At 45.4% G+C, this 19,857-nt stretch overlaps 1 protein-coding gene and 1 pseudogene across 2 annotated transcripts; both read right to left on the bottom strand.

Annotated features, from left to right (window-relative positions):
* Positions 1-394: 394 nt before the first annotated feature.
* Positions 395-5,675, bottom strand: LOC308165538 (cilia- and flagella-associated protein 20-like; annotated as a pseudogene). The gene is made up of 6 exons: positions 5,630-5,675; positions 4,787-4,892; positions 3,863-3,964; positions 3,646-3,754; positions 2,222-2,396; positions 395-511 (listed from the first exon to the last, which is right to left on the bottom strand). The product of its transcript is annotated as a cilia- and flagella-associated protein 20-like (transcript).
* A 681-nt stretch (positions 5,676-6,356) lies between these two features.
* wdr59 (WD repeat domain 59) lies at positions 6,357-19,139 on the bottom strand. Its single transcript, XM_080538784.1, has 24 exons — positions 19,093-19,139; positions 18,692-18,827; positions 18,387-18,472; positions 17,987-18,067; positions 17,839-17,876; positions 17,655-17,743; positions 17,386-17,502; positions 17,179-17,256; positions 16,875-17,031; positions 16,545-16,624; positions 16,274-16,403; positions 15,747-15,868; positions 14,383-14,547; positions 13,092-13,187; positions 12,745-12,968; positions 12,336-12,492; positions 10,956-11,089; positions 10,437-10,518; positions 9,284-9,396; positions 8,887-9,037; positions 8,577-8,658; positions 8,263-8,383; positions 7,540-7,682; positions 6,357-7,283 (listed from the first exon to the last, which is right to left on the bottom strand). Exons 1-24 carry the CDS (start codon positions 19,131-19,133, stop codon positions 7,048-7,050), a joined length of 2,859 nt encoding a protein of 952 aa, XP_080394910.1. The 5' UTR covers positions 19,134-19,139; the 3' UTR covers positions 6,357-7,047.
* Between the last annotated feature and the right edge of the window lie 718 nt (positions 19,140-19,857).

The following is a 19,857-nucleotide window of genomic DNA, read 5'->3' as shown; positions in this document are numbered from 1 at the left end:
TGGATAAGGCTATTTGTGTCTAGGCTGTGGTTTGGGAAGTTTATCAGATCTAGCTCTAACAATGAGGGGGAAGTGGGAGGGTGTCGAAATGAACCCTATTCAAGTCTTTCATCAACTTCCCAGCCGGCACATGATCAACCTTTAATGTTGAAATGTGGTTGAAATAATGTCAGTTGTTGTTTCAACATTGAAACAAAACAACATTGAAGCAACATTTCCTTTTAAGATCAAAACAATTCAACAGTGATTCAACCTTGCTCCAAGACGTTGATTCACCCATGAATAAACGTTAAAATGCTGGCTGGGTTTGATCCTCTGGAGTGAACACAGCTGACAGAATCATAGAACTTGAAAATAGCTTAAATGCCAGTCTGTTTGTTTCTGCTGTCAGCCTTCAGGCCCTGGCCTTGTTCTGAACAGGAAGGTAGAGCTTGAACTCGGCAGGTAGCTCGTCCTCTCAATACAGGCGGTCAGAGAAGTACACCCTGCGGATATGGCAGTTGGCGTGAATCTGAGGGAGGGGAGACAGAAGACAAACACAGTCAGTAGTGTCTGTCAGTTGAGATTTTTGTCCAGTTGTGGTCCTCTGTGGCTTAGTTGGTAGAGCATGGCACTAACAACGCTTAGGTTGTGGATTCAATTCCCGCTGGGACCATAGGCACTGGAGTCTGGGACCATATATACTGAAAAATGTAAGCACTCACTGCAATGTAAGTCGCTTGGGATAAAAGTGTCAGCTAAATGGCGCATATACAGACTTGGACGAATTTGTTGGTACCCTTCGACAAAAAAAGAAGCCACAACTTTCTCTAAAATAACTTGAAACTCTCAAAAGTAATTGGCATCCATCATTTAAGTTTATTCCATATTTAAGTTTATTCCATATTATTACGTTTATTCCATATTTAATAGAAATCAGACTTTTGATTCAACAGAATATTTTAAATAATAAAAATGAAAAAAAAATGAAAATGGCATGGGACCCATAACCTAATATTTTGTTACACAACCTTTAGAGGCAATCACTGCAATCAAGCGATTTCTGTAGCTCTCAATGAGACTGTCACCTGTCAAAGGTAGTTTAGCCCACTCTTTAGCCCACTCAGGTTTGAAGGATGCCTTCTCCAGACAGCATGTTTCAGCTCTTTCCATAGATCAATAGGATTCAGATCAGGGCTCATAGAAGGCCACAGAATGGTCCAATGTTTTGTTCTAATCCATTCTTGGGTGCTTTTAGCTGTGTTTTGGGTCATTATCCTGTTGGAGGACCCATGACCTGACATTGAGACAGAGCTTTCTGACACTGGGCAGTACGTTTCGCTCCAGAATGCCTTCATAGTCTTGAGATTTCATTGTGCCCTGCACAGATTCAAGGCACCCCATGCCAGATGCAGCAAAGCAGCCCCCCAAAATAACCGAGCCTCCATGTTTCACAGTAGCTATGGTGTTCTTTTCTTTGAAAGCTTATTTTTTTCGTCTTTTAACATAGAACTGATGTGACTTGCCAAAAAGCTCCAGTTTTGACACATCTGTCCAAAGGACATTCTCCCAGAAGCATTGTGGCTTGTCAATATGCATTTTAGCAAATTCTAGTCTGGCTTTTTTATGTTTTTCTTTCAAAAGTGGATCTTCTTCCATGGAGCCCACTGTCTCTCAAAAAGCGACGGATGGTGCCATCAGACACTGACGTACCTCTTTGGAAGTTGTCCTTGGCTCTTTTTCTACCATTCGCACTATCCTTCTGAAAATCTGGGGTCGATTTATTCCTCTTGCGGCCACGTCCAGGGAGGTTGGCTACAGTCCCATGGACCTTAAACTTCACAAATAATATGAAGAACATAAAGCATTCATAGAGTTTCATAGAGCTTCGTAAAGCCTTCATAGAATTTCATAGAGCTTCATAAAGCCATCACAGTTTCATAAAGCCTTCACAGTTTCATAAAGCCTTGAGTTTCATAAAGCCTTCACAGAGTTTCATAAAGCCTTCACAGTTTCATAAAGCCTGCACAGCGTTTCATAAAGCTTTCATAGAGTTTAATAAAGCCTTCATAGAGTTTCATAGAGCTTCATAAAGCCTTCACAGCGCTTCGTAAAGCCTTCACAGAGTTTCATAGAACTTCATAAAGCCTTCATAGAGTGTCATATAGCTTCATAAAGCCTTCACAGAGTTTTATAAGGCCTTCATAGAGTTTCATATACAGTATATGTCTATGGTGCTGACCTGGACTCAGGGTCTCTGTGTAGTTGGTACCGTAGGCCCGGCGGGTGAAGTCAGACAGGTTGAACTGGATCTGGTTCCACCCATCGTCCAGCCGCATGGGCATGGTCCAGATGAAGGGCTTGACCCGCGTGGTGCTCTGGTAGTTACTGGCATGGAAACGTTGCCCCAACAAGCAGTGTTATTCAATTAGACTGATAAACCCATTCAACATTGACCTAAACCACCAAGATCATTGTTGGATACAGTATGTATATATGCCATTTAGTTGACGCTTTTATCCAAAGCGACTTACATTGCAGTGAGTGCATACATTTTTCAGTATATACGGTCCCAGCGGGAATCGAATTCACAAACTACACTATATGGACAAAAGTATTGGGACAGCCGAACATCACACCCACATGTGCTTGTTGAACTTCTCATTCCAAAGCCATGGGTATTAATATGGAGTTGGTCCCACCTTTGCTGCTATAACAGCTTTCACTCTTCTGGGATGACCTTCTACTAGATTTTAGAATATGTGACTGCTCCTGGTGTTTCTGGACACCTCTCGGAAATGAGAAAGACGTCAAATTCGTCTTGAAAGTTTTTTTTTTTTCCCCCAGATTTTCGTTTTTTTAGCTAACATTCAACTCGAAGATGTGAAGTACCCACTCGTTATTTTTCCGAAGTTTTACGTTAATTAAATAAGTGTAATCTATAACACAATGACTTCGTTTCTTGTTGTTTGATGGGGATTCATTATCTTTGATGGGGATTTTCTGTGCTTAGTGATTTCAGGTGTAGCAACTTTCAAATACTCATGTCGTCTTCAATTTGTTTCCGATTTCAATGTATGATGCATCATTTGAAAGCTTACAATCTGTAGTTTAAGCACATGTAAAAAACAGAAAAATGACTTCGCCTACAGGTAGCCCTTTTCATTGGCCTGTGTCACATATGGTTGCAGGGATTTGCTCCCATTCAGCCACAAGAGCATGAGGTCGGGCATTGATGTTGGGCGATAAGGACTGGCTCGCAGTCGGTGTTCCAATTCATCCCAAAGGTGTTCGATGGGGTTGAGGTCAGAGCTCTGTGTGCAGGCCAGTCAAATTCTTCCAGACCAAACTCTGCAAACCATGTCATTATGGACCTCACTTTGTGTATGGGGGCATTGTCATGCTGAAACTGGAAAGGGCCTTCCCCAAACTGTTGCCACAAAGTTGGAAGCATACAATTCTCTAGAATCGCATTGTATGCTGTAGCATTAAGATTTCCATTCACTGGAACTAAGGGGCCTAGCCCAAACCATGAAAACAGACCCAGACGATAATTGTGTCCCAATACTTTTGTCCATATCGTGTTAGCACCATGCTCTACCAACTGAGCCACCGAGGACCACATTGTTCTAAGTTAAGCACAATAGTTAGGATCCTGCCTCTTACCTGAACTTCAAAGAAGTACTTCTTCAAATTCTTTATGATCATCACCAAAAAAGGCAGTTTGATGCCAAGGGTTTTCTTGGGATCTGCTGGGCAGGTGATGTATGTTTTGCTGCAGTGAGAGAGAACAGAGATTACAGACTTTATCTAATGAATTGATAGGGTGAAGGAAAACATTTTCATTGTCATCAATAAAGCCAACTGCTGGGTTCAAATGTACCTGACGTTAGTTCCTTCAATCTCCAGGACCTGAGACTGAATATCAGTGTCTGTGATTCTCTTGATTTGGCCATTTCTCACCTGAAATGAAAAGATAACAAGACTACATCAGGTACCTTGTCAGGTGTCATCAACAGAACAGGTTGTAGCATGGGTCTCTACATCCCACTGTCAAATAACCAAGTTTCCTACCTTTTTATCCCGTAACTGCAGGTCCTGTAACCTTTGTGGCCCTAAGCGAGATTCTTTTATGTGCCCCCCCCCCCCCACACACACACACACACACACACACATTTCTGTAAAATTTAAACACAGAAATACTTCATGTGCATAACATTTGCTAAAAAGAGTGAAAAAAATGTCATCAACAAATCACTCAGTAAGTTGAATTGAGTTCATCTTAATGCAAGGATAATAGATAATGTAATTTTGGAATCAATATCCAACTCAGCAAATTGTATAATCTTCTCTTGATCCTGACAAACTCCTCAGTCCCTGCCAGTGACAAATATACCCATAAATTGATACAGCTACCACTATTCTTCACACCAGAGATGGAGCAGAAACTGGGAGCATCAAATGTATTTTTTTGGGCCACTTGGTTATAGACCAATTATGTTTTTGTAAGTCTCCTCAGGCCTCAGGGTCGCATTCCTGAGCAGTTTTGTTCCTCTCCATTTGCTCAATTTATAATGACAACCTGATCCACATTGATTCCTATGCAAATCAGAGACCCTATAAAAACAAAGATATTAATTCCAAAATTACATTGACTATTATCCTTGCATTAAGATGGACTCAATGGACCATCCAACATCAGTCAAAAAAAAAGTTTTTCTTTTTGTTTAAAGTGTGGCCCCCTCTAGTGGTTGTGGCCCTAAGCGACCGCTTAGTCCATATATCGCTTGGGCCGGCCCTGCGTAACTGCAAAGGTTTACTACCGATACTGTAAAGAATGGATAGAAATCCACTTTGAACAGTGGCGGACTCAGGCTGCTTGAAGGGCAGGGGCGAAAAGAAAAAAAGGGCACCTACTGCACAACATGGGACCCCATCAGTGCACATGGTCAAGTTTAAACCTTTGGAAGGGCAGCCAATAGGACACGTCCTCTGATTTTGCCACTCAAAAGTGCACTTTAGTGCGACGTTTTTCAACTGTGGGGGCACATGGTCAAGTTTAGACCATTGGAGGGGCACCAATAGGGCACACCCTCTCATTTTCGCCACTCAAAAGGGCATTTGTACCACATAAGGGCACTTAAGCGAGACTTTTCAACCGTGGGGGCACCAGGAGGGGCGGTCGCCCCCCCTGCCCCCCGCTTGGGTCCGCCAGTGACTTTGAAATATGTTTTTAAACATCGTAGAAATAGAAATGTTGAATCACTGAACAACAAATTGCGATAAAGGAAGATTCGCTATTTCAAAATATTCGCAAGGATAAATAAGGTGCAATTATGTTTCAAATCTACTGTATCATCATGTGCCTAAAAAAACGAATCATCCCTTGTATGATAACCCGGCGTAAATCAATAATGACAATGATAATAATGGATGCTTCGCAGTGTTAATTGTGAGTTCTATTTCTCCCGCTAGAAATTGCTATCACATGCAATATGCGCGCCACTCTGCTCGATGACATTGGTTGCGTTCGTAAATTCACTCTGGAAATCTGATCAGCACTCATGGAGTGCCTCTTCTCCAATCAAATGACTTGGTCCCTTTGTGACGTTGAACCCAGTGTGCGCTCCGGTGCTCTGAGCGAATTTACGAACGCAGCCCATGCAGGTGTCATGGCAACAGATGCTAGAAACCATGTAGTAAGTTAGGGATGCTCCGATCTGGATTTTTGGGGCCGATACCGATCACCGATTTGTTTCCTCAAGATCAACCGATACCGATACCGATACCGATTTTTAAAAAAATACATAACTGACTGGATAGCCTAAATATTTTTTGCTTTTTAGACAAAAGTTTTGATCCATTAGGCACCAAGCAAACGCAGACCCATTTTTATGGCATAGTAAAGGTCTGGCCTATCACCCAGTTAGGGCCTGAAGCCCAAGTCAGTCGATATGGCTGTATAAAAGACATCATAAACGTGGCCTTCATGGTTTACATACTGTTACGTCCTCCTATGTTTTCTGTTCAGTTATCTGTCTTCCCCAGGAAAAAAAAAAAAAAAAAAAATCGGTTTTTGCGATCGGCCATTTTTGCCGATCACCGATCGAGTCATTTGGAGTGAAATCGGCCGATTTAAATCGGTGGCCGATAAATCGGAGCATCCCTATAGTAAGTGTGACTTGGCTGACTGACCACGTCACACTTTCAATCTCATCTTGTAAAGGTTGATTCCAATAAATGTGCATGCACTTCGGAGTGACTGAATAGCCAGAGAAATGTTGGTGGCTGATCTAACTTGGTCTCTATATATTCTTCATCACACAGCAGACAGATGAAACATAAACATTATATTTATTTACATATGGCACATAATCTGTACAGAAGTATTTTTCCTCCAATGTTTGAGCTTGAATGGAGGACAAGGCTATTTAGTCAGCACCAAACATTTTCACATTCATCAACATAGCCCTAAAATATCTGGGTACGGCATGAATATGCCATGATACCATACAACATAAGGCCATTGTTTAGTTGCATTTTATCTGACAGGACATGAGCTTTAAAGAAAGAAAAATCTACAAACTCAAATTTAATTAGACATTATTTAGTGTGTGAACAAAACACTTCCCTTGGCAAAGGCCTTCATATTCGACATTCAAGCATTTGAATTCTGCGTCTTCCCTGTGATAAGCAAACAATCAATAAGGGCCATACCACTCCTATCAATAAATAAGGGCCATACCACTCCTATCAATCAATGAGGACCATACCACTCCTAGAGAGCCCAGGTCAAAGTCCAGTGCTGAGACAGGGCCCTCTATGTTACATTTTATGTCAGGCATACACTTCCTCGAGACTCAGTTGGATGTGGTGTGTGTGTGTGTGTGTGTGTGTGTGTTTGTGAGTGAGTGAGTGCATGTGTACATACTTTTATGTGTGCATGCTTGCGTTTATGTGTGCGTACATGCATGCATTTGTGTATTTGTGTGTGTGTGTGTAAGTATGTTTATGTGTGTGAGTGTGCCTGTGTGCGCACGCGCCCATGCGTTTATGGTAGTGTGTTTCTCAGAAGGTGCTCTGGAGCAGACAGTGGCAGCCGCAGCCTGTGGGACACTCGTCCTGCGAGCGGAACCACTCCATCATGTGACTGGTGTGGCCGCCGTGGCCGCAGTTCAGGCAGAAGTTGGAGGAGCCGCGCACGGCCACGTGACAGATGGCGCACTGGAAGGTGAAGCGCTTACACACGGCGCACTGGGTCCCCCGCGCCTGGCTACGGCAGTGGTAGCAGTACACCCCAAACTCTAGAGGGCGGAGGGAGGGTAGAGGGGAGGGTGGAGGGGAGGAGGGAGGACATGGAGTCAGGGGTGGCGGGAAAGAGGAGACAAAATGGGATAAGAGATCAGGAAAAGGGGACATTCTCTACACTCAGTTCCTGAAATATCAGCTGTCAAATGAAAGAAAAATGGAGGTCAACATTATCTATTGAGATGTTGCTCATGTGCCGTTGGGTCGATAACAATGTGTGTGTGTGTGTGAGTGTGTATCTCAGACACTAACCGATGCCTTTGTGAGGTTCCGGAGGGCAGGAGGTGAACTTGAGGACGTCGGCCCTCTTCTCCTTCAGGCCCCAGCGGTGGAGGATCTCTCCGTAGCACTTCTTAAAGTCGTCAAACTGCAGCGTGTTGGCAGGGTCCAGGAGCCTGGAGGCAACAGGAGGAATGTCGATGGCAGCAGTAGACTGAAGACATTTATTTACATTCCATTTACATTTTTGGCATTTAGCAGACGCTTTTATCCAAAGCGACTGACAACATTCAAGTAGTGTAAGTGAGTCATCTATCCATCAGTCATCGCAAGAAAAGTAATCTCTGCTCGGGCTAAGGGCCATTGGCAGTCATAATGCTAGATGAAGGAAGAATTTCTGTTCTTTTTCTTTTTGTACAGACCCGTCTTTTCAGGCTACATGTTGATTGTCCCTCCTAAAGACCTCTTCACCCCCCACTACCCCGCTGTACAGTTCCTCTACTGTTCATAATAAAACAGTAATTCCTCCTTCTTCTAGCCTTGTGACTGCCAATGGCCCCTGGTCCTAGCATAGATTTTTTTCTTATGATGACTGATGTATATATTTACTTTAGACAAATGTACTTATTGTTAGCTGTTTTGGACGAAAGCATCTGTTAAATGTCAAAAATGTAAATGTACATCTAGCTAAGGGAAGGTGACATATGGGTAGTCAGGTGCTTTTGATATGATTTACCCGCTGACAGCCTCTCTTACCTTTTATTCATGTCGTGCTGTTCCCGCTCTCGCTCCCTCGGATCAGTGTAGACCTGGTTGGCATAGCGATAGTCGTCAGGCGAAGACTCTCCCCACGGGGGTGGGTGCTCCGAGTCTCTACCTGAGAGAGAGAGAGAGAGAGAGGTCTCATTATACAGAAGAAGAGGAAGTGAAGAAATTAAGTCTCATTATACAGTGATGTCTTATCTTCAATCATCTCAATCATACAATATGGATAGCCCTCGAAGCACACCTGGCTTATGAGATTAAATCAAAAATTCTAAAACGTCATGTATGAGACGGTGTTATCTTACCCACGTTCCAGGTAGTGGTGGTGAGGGAGTCGGTGGTACTGGAGCAGGAGCCCGAGGTGACAGAGCTTGAGGTGAAACTGGGCTGAGATAGGGGGCAGTAGAGAGCAGGGAGAGTTACACACTGACCGAGTCCAACCTCAAACAACCCACAGACACTCAGATAAAGCTCAACAACGGATCTCAACACCACATTCGAAATGCCATTCATAGGGACGGATAACATCGACGATACAGTTCAGAGACAATATTATTGACAACAGTATTACTCCTCCTGTTCAGAGAACACTCCTGTACTCCTGCCAGGCCTTACATAGCGTGAGTGGTATGGGGGGAAGGCGGAGGAGCGGGGAGGGTGGTGTCCGTACAGAGACAAGTGGTCCTGGGGGCTGCCGTGGGTCTTGAACACACTACACAGCATGGCCAGGGTCTGCACATCGCTCATCTGGCTGTAATGGTCCAGCCTGAGGAGACACACACACGCACACACACGCACACGCGCACACACACACACACACACACACAGAGGGAGTCTGATGATTGATGATGATTAGTGTGTCTTCAGACCATTATCTAATCTAATCTAATGTTCTATGGAAAGAAAGATAATTTTACGGTTAGGAGAGGGAAATATAAGGGTTTTCACAATTGGTGATTTATCATTCACTGAGGCGTCCTGGGGTGACTCGGGAGGCTTAGCTGCCACTCACAGTGTCTCCAGCAGGTGGCGCCCAAAGGGGTGTCTGGCCCACGGAGTGTCAGCGTCCGGGTCTGCGTCAGGGCTAAGGTCAAGGCTGGTGGCAGCAGAGGCCAGGGCCCACACCTACAATCACAACACACAAGAAATGACCTATCAGTGGTGGCGGCAGTAGCCAAGAGGTGCGAGAGGCCGGCTAGCCATCAGAAGGTCGCTGGTTCGATCCCCGCCTCAGAAGGGAACTTGCATGTGCCCTTGAGCAAGGCACTTATCCCATAATTGCTCCAGGGGCGCCGACTATGACTGACCTTGTGCCTTGAGCAGAAAATACCAAATTCCAACAATTGACTGACTGCAGTTGATTGCATGGCAATAAAACAATGATTGTATTATAAAATAAATAAATATTATTATTATAATTATTATGATTATTTATTACATATCAGAGCATACAGAGCTTACACACTGTACATGTTAAGACAGGGCACCCTGGGGTGCGTAAGTGCGTAGCACATTAAGGCACAGACCATACCATCGCAAGGTCCCTGGTTCGATTCCGGCCATCGACATATCCTGCCTGTCATCCCCCCTCTCTCTCACCCACCCATCCTTCCAGTCAATCTCTACCTCAACAAAGCAGAAATGCCCTTAAAAACATATATTTAAAACATTTTAAAAAGACAGGGCACACTTTGTCTTGGATGTTAGGTTTGTTTTGTTGGTCCTGGGCCCAGTTGTTCAAAACTTTTAATCTGGATCGGAATTATCCTTTTTTGCTACCCAGGATCAGATTTGAGCTGACTGATGCTCCCTATAAGAAAAAAATAAAATCAGCCAGATATATCTGATCATAGAGAGCAAAAAATAATCAGGATCATTCTGATCCAGATTAAATGTTTTGAACTACTGAGCCCAAATGGTTTGTAAGATGTTGTGTTGGGAGTGTGGGTGTGTGCGACAGTGTTGTCAGGGTAACTGTGTGTCTATGTAACAGTCAGTCTGTGACCAGTGTTGTCAGGGTAACTGTGTGTCTATGTAACAGTCAGTCTGTGACCAGTGTTGTCAGGGTAACTGTGTGTCTATGTAACAGTCAGTCTGTGACCAGTGTTGTCAGGGTAACTGTGTGACTATGTGACAGTCAGTCTGTGACCAGTGAGCAGACCTACCTTGGCCACGTCTCTGCGACCCGTTGCTAAGGCGGCTGCTGCATTCTTCTGACACGTGTCCTGGATGTCGTTCACATTCAAACTGCAGGGGGTCACATATGCCACTTAAGAAACACACATATCCCACATAAGAAACACAAATTCATTACGGACTCAAAATGCAATGCATTTAAAATAGGTTTGGAGATTGTATATACTCTCTGGGGGGGAAATGTTTTTTCCTCTCCACTTTCAAAGCAAGAGTAAAAGCTGCAGTGTTTGCCACAGGATTTTGTGAGACTGTGGTGGGCGGACCTCGGAGGGGTGCACATCAATATCACTAAATCGTATGGACCAACAGTAGAAGCAGTGCGAATCCCAAAGATTGTGTAAAGGAATATTTTCAGTTCGTTATGAGACTATGGCGGGACAAATTAGACTATGGCGGGCCGCCACAGTCTAGGTAATTAATGGGAAACATTGAGCTGCAACATGTCTATGGATAAACCTGCAATAAAGAGGCTCATCATAGTCACCCACATGTAGCTTTCCCCCAGGACCTTGTGTACAGGCAGCAGACAGGAGATCTCCTGGATGATCACCTTGCCAGCCAGCTTGATGGGCCTGTTGCCGAAGTCTGCCCCCTCCCGCTTGGTCTTAAACCGCCGTGATTTCTGGACGGACAAAACAGCAAACAGCAGAGATAGGAAACCACACAAGAATGATGAAACGCCATGTGATCAGAGGTGCTTTTTCTGTCTGCATCGTGCATTTACATACAGTATATACGCAAGGAGAGGTTTTACCCATGACTCCAGTTTCTGAAACTGAAGATGCTGGTGAATGTATACATAAAAAAAAGGAATTTGAACATATTTCTCAGCCAGCAATCGTCCAACCTTACCTCACATTGTTACAATGTGTTAGTAGAGAAGCGTTAGCCACCATTGGAGGTAGAAAGACGTACATGGAGAGAGAGAGAGAGAGGAGCGAGGGAGTGTGTTGGAGGGTTTAGCCACGGTGGTTAATGCACTAAGGTTACCCATGCTGGTTGTAGTGACATAGGAATCAGGGCCCAGTCGTTCAAAAAGTGAATGATTCCGAAAGAATGATTCCAGAATGATTATTTTTGGTTATCCAGGATCAGATCTATCTGGCTGATTTTGAGTCGTATAGGGGGAATCAGCCAGCTCGATGTGATCCTGGATCAGAGATCCAGATTTAAACATTTTGGGATGCAGACATCTGCTGACGGGCTCATTGTGATGCGTGGAACGGAATGACACATGTTTGAAACCCTTCCTCATTCCGTTTCGTGCATTACAATGGTCCTCCGATTTCTACCTCCACCAGCCTCCCTTGACAGGAGTCAGAGTGACATGCAGGCTACAGATAAGAGGACAGGGACAGAACAGACCCTGGTGGAAAGGCCCAGATACAGGAGGGGTGTCCCGTGTAAGAGTGGATGAGAGGGAGGGTGGGAAGGAGGGAGGGAGAGAGAGGGAGAGCTCAATACCGGACATTCATGAACGGTCTGCACAGACCAGCGGCGAAGGACAGGCATTGTGGGCTTCTGATTGGTGGAGATTGGAGGGATAGAGTGGACCAGACCACAGCAACATGAGAGACGGGGGGGGGTTGGGGTGGGGTCGGGGGTTCATGCCAGTCAGGCCAAGACACAGGGAGGGGTGCGGGGGGGGGGAGAAAACAACACAGAGCAGAGATACAGCTAAACACAGGAAACACAACGCTCAGTCAGCACCAGACAGTCAGACAATCTCACACAACAAAAGAGCAGATAAGGGCACATTAAGGCATTTAATACCATTACCAACTGTAAAGACAAATTGGATGTGTGCGAGTGTGTGTGTGTGTGTGTGTGTGTGTGTGTGACCTCCACCCTGGCCTCCCTGATCTCACCCGTTCCTTGTAGTAGAAGGATGAGATGGACACGATCTCCTTGTCTGAGCGGGTGGGGCTGCCGCTGTAGAGGCGAGTCAGAGTGCTGCTGGACTCACTACGCATCTTCATAGGGGTCAGGACACCACTGTGGTACGCTGACAGGGCTGACAGGGACCTGGGAGAACATGCACGCGCACACGCACGCGCACACACACACACACACACACACACACACACACACAGAGACACAGAGACACAGACACAGACACAGACACACACACAAACACAAACACACACAAACACACACAAACACAAACACACATACACAAACAAAAAATAGTGAACGAGATCGATATCAACAGCAACATGCCAACAACTCTTTCAGCCTGTGATGAGGTCCTCCAGGACTAGGGGGGGGGGGGCGTACCTGGGCGTGGGTTCAGTGTTGGGGACAGAGCGGTGCATGGTGATGGGCCTGGTGAAGTACACCAGACAGCCTGTGCCACAGAAGCGCGCCCCCGAGGTACGTGGGAAGGGGATGTTGGCGTCCTGGTAGGAGCCGTAGGTGTTGGTGGGAGGGAAGGCGGGCAGAGCCGGGGTCACCGGGTTGGAGAGGACGTAGGGGTTAGCAGCGGCGCCGTCGTCCTGGGTCTGTGGATGGCATGTAGGGATGATGTGACGGAGGAAGAGGAACCATAGATACCATACTCTGTGTGTGTGTGTGTGTGTGTGTGTGTGTGTGTGTGTGTGTATTATAGATGGAAGGGCTCTCACCATGTAAGACTCCAGACAGGAGACCAGCTGTCTAACACAGGGCTCCAGACAGTTCTGGTTCCTCTTCACCTTCTGCAGCGACGTGTCTGTCAGGATCTACACAAGGAAACACAACCATGAGGGCAAGTGGCAACCAAAAAGAGCCCACACGTATCTAATCAACACTTTGGCAGCGGGCGGCCTTCTTCAAGGTTCCAAATGAAGTCAACATCTGAATCATAATTGGACCCAGAACAATTATATACGACACACTCAAAAACCTCATTCTCCTGATTGAAACTCTCTTTAATGAAGTTTCGGAGTCTGTCTTGTCTAAAAAGAAACATGTTGTTTTTAGTCAGATCAGATTGACAGTTTAAAAACAGTCCTACCCATGTTTATCAGGAAGGGGGGGGGGGGGGGTCACGCTCTACCCACGGCCGTAAGATTGGTGAGCCATCCCGTTGAACACACTCTCCCGCATACACACACATACTCAACAACATGCCGCTATTGACTTTTCTATGGACTCTAATTATCTACTGCTTCTACCTACAGGCGATTTTGCACTACTGACAGATATTTATTTGTTTTAATTTATTTACTATGCACATAACTGTACTTGCACTGCCCACTATCCCCTTCCTTGAATTGTTAATGTCACAATCCATTGTGTTCCAGCATTTTATTGTATTTATATTGTGTATTTAGTTAGGGTGTATTTTAGCATTCAGAAGTTTATTGTATGTGTATAACACTGCTGAGGCCCCGGGCGGCTGTGTCTCAGGAGGTAGAGCCGCCGTCTAATGATCGCAAGGTTGGCAGATCGGCGGTTCGAGCTCTGGCTGGCCACATATCGAAGTATCCTTGGGCAAGACACTGAACCCCAAATTGCTCCCAGTGAGTGGGCCAGCGCCTTGCCGCCATTGGTGTGTGAATGTGTGTGTGAATGGGTGAATGAGAGGCCGTTGTAAAGCGCTTTGGATAAAGGCGCTATATAAGAGCAGTCCAGTGTAAACCAACATCTGGCTGTTCTGCTGGCAGCGTGTGACAATAAACAACCATTGACTTGGGGAGCTTAGTGGAGTAGCACACTAATGTGCATTCCATATCATCGCAATGTTCCTGGTTCGATTCCGACCCTCGACCCATAGTGGCCCATATATTGCATGTCATCCCTCCTCTCTCTCACCCATCCTTCCTGCCAATCTCTACTGTCTCTATCCCAATAAAGCAGAAATTACCTAAAAATATATATATAAACATAAAAATAAAAATAAACTGACTTCTGTCCCCCCCCTTTAAGACGTACCTTCTGTATCTTGGTCCTCATGGCGGAGGGGATGGTGGTGGGGGTGACGAACTGGAAGGAGGGTGCGGCGTTGTTGGGGTAATGGGCCGGAAACTTCACCACCAGGCGGACCTGCTTGGTCCCAAAGTGAGCTGATACGATGCAGCTCCGGTTGACTGCATCCATCTGAACTCAGGACCAGACCACAACTACATCAGGAACAACCCCCACATACCAGACCACAACTACATCAGGAACAACCCCCACATACAAGACCACCACAACTACATCAGGAACAACCCCCACATACAAGACCACCACAACTACATCAGGAACAACCCCCACATACCAGACCACCACAACTACATCAGGAACAACCCCCACATACCAGACCACCACAACTACATCAGGAACAACCCCCACAACTACATCAGGAACAACCCCCACATACCAGACCACCACAACTACATCAGGAACAACCCCCACATACCAGACCACCACAACTACATCAGGAACAACCCCCACATACCAGACCACAACTACATCAGGAACAACCCCCACATACAAGACCACCACAACTACATCAGGAACAACCCCCACATACCAGACCACCACAACTACATCAGGAACAACCCCCACATACCAGACCACCACAACTACATCAGGAACAACCCCCACATACCAGACCACCACAACTACATCAGGAACAACCCCCACATACAAGACCACGGCACAACTACATCAGGATTTCTTTCAAACTGACTTATAGTAATGAAGGAAAACGAAGGAAAACGAAGGAAAACTTTACTCAAATGATCTGTTGTTATAGCCCTACATGTCCCTGTCATGAGTGTTTAAGACCTCTTCATCCCCTCTACCCCCTTGTGCAGTTTCTCTACTGTAAAAAAATACAAATAAATAATAATAATTCTTAATTCTTCTAATTTCTTCCAGCATTGTAACTGTCAATGGCTCCAGGCTCTACTATGGATTACTTTTTCTTGCTATGACTGATGGATAGATGATTCCCTTACTTAAACAAATATATTTGTTGTAAGTCGCTTTGGATAAAGGCAGGCGTTTGCTAAATGCCAAAAATGTCATAAGGGCGTCATAACATGAAGCAGGTTCATGTCTCTGTTGTTAATTTTTTATTAATTTAATTTTGCCATTTAGCAGACGCCTTTATCCAAAGCGACTTACAATTACGAATTACAGGGACATTCCCCCTGGAGTAACTGAGGGCTAAGTGCCTTACCCAAGGGCACACTAGTAGTGGTGTGGCTTCAGGCGGGATTCGAACTCACAACCTTCCGATCACAAGTCCAACTCACTATCCACTAGACCACCACTACTGTTGTCCTGGTAGGGGTACAGTGACTCACCTCCACGTTGACGTTCCTGATCTGCAGGTTGACCAGGGAGAACTCCTGCTGCAGGGTCTGGGGCAGGCCCGGGGCCTCGTGGCGGCTGCTGGACGACAGCCCTGATTGGACGCCATCCTGGTCTGAGAGAAAGGACACACACAGAAACATACATGGGCATTCATCACCTCTTTATCAAGTTACTTTGATTAAATTCTAAAGAATGATGCAGAGAGAGAGAGAGAGTAAGAGGATAGATAGATAGATAGACACTTTATTGATCCCTGAGAGGAAATTCACGTGTTACAGCAGCTCAGACCACAAAACAACAAGAACAAAATAAAGTAACAATTGAATAATTCACTTGATGGTGAATATAGGCTGAAATATGTTGCATATGTGGGGGATATCTAATGAAATGTAAATGGTATATAGCGCCTTTTTTGCTGCTCCAAAGCGCTTTACAACGGCCTCTCATTCATCCATTCACACAAATGTGTGTGTGTGTGTGTGTGTGTGTGTGTGTGTGTGTGTGCTGGTGGCCTCACCTTGGAGGTCTTCTGCTGAGAGGCCTGAGCTGTGCTGGGGCTCAGGGTCCTGAGACGGGAGGACCTTCTCTGACTCTGTGGCTAGAGACATGCCCTCCATCAGATCCTCCACCATGTCATTGGCACACAGCTTCAGGGGGGGAGAACGTTATTTACCATGGTTATCAGTCATAGATCTGAGCAACATAGAGGCAAACCCCCCCCCCCTCCGCAAAAAAACCAAAACCTAATCTACTAATTTCCATTTAGAGTGTTTTTTAACGAAACTCACCTTTTGTAACTGGGGATCCACGCGCCATATTCTCAACGTCTGATCCCTGGACAACGTGACTAACTGATAGTCTTTCGAGCCTAGATTACACATGGGACAGAGAAACCCAGGGCCTCAGCATTTCAAGCAATTGAGACGCATGAAGACTGTCACTAGACTACCAGGCGGGCATATCGTATCTTCAGAAGAGAAAGTTTGTTTGGCGGGTGGAGATAGTCATCGGAGGAATGGTATCAAACACGTGTCTTTCCATTTCATGCATTACAATGAGCCCATCATCAGACTTCTGCCTCCACCAGCCCCAGGCACCCGAGGTCAAGAGGGACTCACCCTCCTTCTGTGGGCGCCACTGGAACTCCAGCACCACGTCATCATGCCCAACGAAGGCGTGGACGGGACTGTTGAGGTCCAGAGTGCTCCACAGCAACAGGCTGTTCTCACGTCTCAGCTGGGGAACCATCACTGTCACCAGCCCGTTGGAAAAAGGCTGTGGGGGAAAGGGAGAGGGACAGAGGGACAGAGACACACACACACACCTTATCAGAAATCACTCATACACAGGCATGCATACACTCGGCATTCATGCATTCACATACGGGTGACTAGTGGAAGGTTGAGAGGTCGAGACACTTACAGTGTATCGAGCCTTCCACACTGGCACCTGACACGACAGGATGTTGAGGTACTTCCTTGGTTGTCTGTAGTCCCAGAACTGCACAGAGGAGAAGGAGACAGAGGGAGATTACAGAAAGTGCAGGGAAAGTTCTAGAGAGAAAGAGCAGTTTCAATAACGAATGTCGACGACCCATTTTAAAGTACACTATTATCTACGGTCATTTACCCGCACTGAGTTGTCCTGACTGGAGGTGGCTAGAATATACTCATTGTCTGGGTGCCAGTCCAGACCGTGGATCTTAGACAGATGGGCTGCAACATACTCCACCGCTGTGTTGGGTTTCTGGAAGAGTAAACGAGGTAAACAAACCTTCCATCACCAACAGAAACCCAGGGGGACTTCACATCTTTCCTTATCAAGTGTAAAAGACAGACTATGACCACGCTCCCGGTCAGATCAACTACACATAGCATGCAATGGACTGGAACACTCACCCTCTTATCCCAGATACGGACATCTCCATCATGGCTGGAGGCTAGGAGATACTGATTCCTCCTGTTCCATTTCACCTGGGACGCTCCCGCTGCAGAGGCGAAAAGAGACAGACTGTGAATCTAGGACAGATGACCAGTAACCGGGGAGACAAAAACAAGGCCACGTCTAAAAGTGCATACTCACCAACAGCAGTCAACGCCACAGTCGGTTTCCGTGTGTCTCTGTGAAATCACATTCAGACAGGTTGGAATCAGCAACATCACTAGAACGCATGCATCATGTACTGAAGGCCGCGGCCCTCTGAGGGTTCGTAGTGTCTCTGACATCTTACCGTGTGTCCCAGATATAGATGTAGGTGTCCACAGAGCTTGTAACAAGATACTCCGGTTCAAACCAGGACCAGTCCAAGTCACTGCGTGGTGGAAACACAGCATTTAAAATATCAATGACTCTTGTGTGAGTGTGTGTGGTGAGAGTGAAAGAGAGGAGAGAGGGGGAAAGGAGACACACTTTCACTTTCCCACACTTTCTCTGTGTGTGTGTGTTTGCGTTTGCGCGTGCGCGCATGTCTGTGTTTTATGCACTGTGAAACCGTTACAGGCTGCAGGAAAATTAAATAATAACACCAAAAGAAAATACCCAGAGGTGTGTGTGTGTGTGTGTGTCAGCCATTTGATGCATGTGTACATGTAGACGGCCAGTTCCACTAGAGATCCACGAGAGCTTCTTACCTGATGACTCGTGTATGTCCCTGCAGGGAAGTGTGGACTTCGCCACAGCCATCCCTCCACATGTACAGGTCAACGCGTTGGTTACTCTGCAGTGACAGAGGACACTTGTTGTTAGAGGACAGTCGTTTCTGAGAGAGATTCATCTTTTGAAAAATGTTACAGTGCCACCATGTGGCCACAGCTCTTCAACAACACAGTTCGGACCGGAGCAAGTAAGGAGCACACAAACTTTTTTTTTTTTTTTGTAACTTGTTACTTTTGTTACAATTGTTCTTTGTGTAGTTTTTGTCTAACTTGTGACTCACAGAAGCAGCAAAGACGTGGGATTCTGACTTGTGAGGATTCCACTGCACTGTCCCCACGTCCCACTTGCTCTGGCGTGCTATTTTCCGAGGAGCTTCAGAGGGGGTCTCCAAGTTCACCACATACAGAAAGCGCCGCCTGGAACAAGATATAATGCACTAGATGAATATGTAAACACTTTCTTTCATTTAATATTAAATATGCAAATGCCTCAACAGTGACATAACACCTTTTGGTACAGAATATCTGATGTAGTAAACCAGTTGTTTACTGGGGAAGAGGAACCAACAGGGTATTAACAGCTAGAGCTTGTATCCTGGTGAGGAATGTCAAGCTTCCTCACTACAAGCTCAAGTGAGATCTCACTGGCTGGTGATGCAGTGTGTGAGATTGTGGTACACACCCGGATAGAACGGCATGGCGGCCCAGGCAATCCACGGACATAGCAGTGGCCTGCAAACAGAACACACAACACATTTAGTATTTCTATATTTATTCATAGTATTTATTTATAGTTATCTGAAAACAAGTGGTTTAATGAGTTCATATGTCCAGTTATGTCATAGAATAATCAGTGTTTCATATCTCATGTGCATTGGACAAGTTATTCCCCACCAGTTAACACACACTTGGTTACCATATGTTACCATGTACTGGAGGTGAGTAAAGGATAAGACATGAGATACAATTAGAGGTCACAAAGATAGAGCATCACTTGACATAGATAGAGTATCATAAGCATTCAAAAAAGTAACTTATTGACAGAAAGTGAATGAATGAATGAATGAATCAATCAATCAATCAATCAATCAACACAGAGTAGGAGGGGGCGAAAGAAGAAGTTCTTAACCACAGCACTCATTTTTCTTGTGTTGCAATGCACCTACCTAGGTAGGAATATGTACAGACTATATAATGTATCAGGTCTGCGGAGTAAGAATTGCATTGCTAATCTAGGTAATACCTCTGAAATGCGATTAGTTGCAAGTAAATAATACAGTGGCTTGATCATGAAATAATGTAATCCAGCCATTCTTGTGACAGTCACATTTCTAGAGTGCTGCTCACTACGATAACAACCACTTTTCCACACAATTTCAGATTTGGACAATATTGCACACATCATCATGCATACAACATAACATACAAATGTGTCACATGTCTTTGC

The sequence above is a fragment of the Nansenia antarctica genome, assembly GCF_963989245.1.
Source record: "Nansenia antarctica genome assembly, chromosome: 9".
NCBI classification, from domain to species: domain Eukaryota; kingdom Metazoa; phylum Chordata; class Actinopteri; order Argentiniformes; family Microstomatidae; genus Nansenia; species Nansenia antarctica.
This window is presented reverse-complemented; position numbering and strand designations above follow the sequence as displayed.

Excerpts from the sequence above, each read along its gene's own strand:
- wdr59 (XM_080538784.1), bottom strand. The coding sequence starts at position 19,133 with ATGTCCGTGGATTGCCTGGGCCGCCATGCCGTTCTATCCGG. Across the intron at positions 17,257-17,385 it reads GTCAGGACAACTCAGTGCGG|TTCTGGGACTACAGACAACC; the intron begins GTAAATGACCGT and ends TCCTCTGTGCAG. Across the intron at positions 12,969-13,091 it reads CCTGTCTGGAGTCTTACATG|ACCCAGGACGACGGCGCCGC; the intron begins GTGAGAGCCCTT and ends TGCCATCCACAG.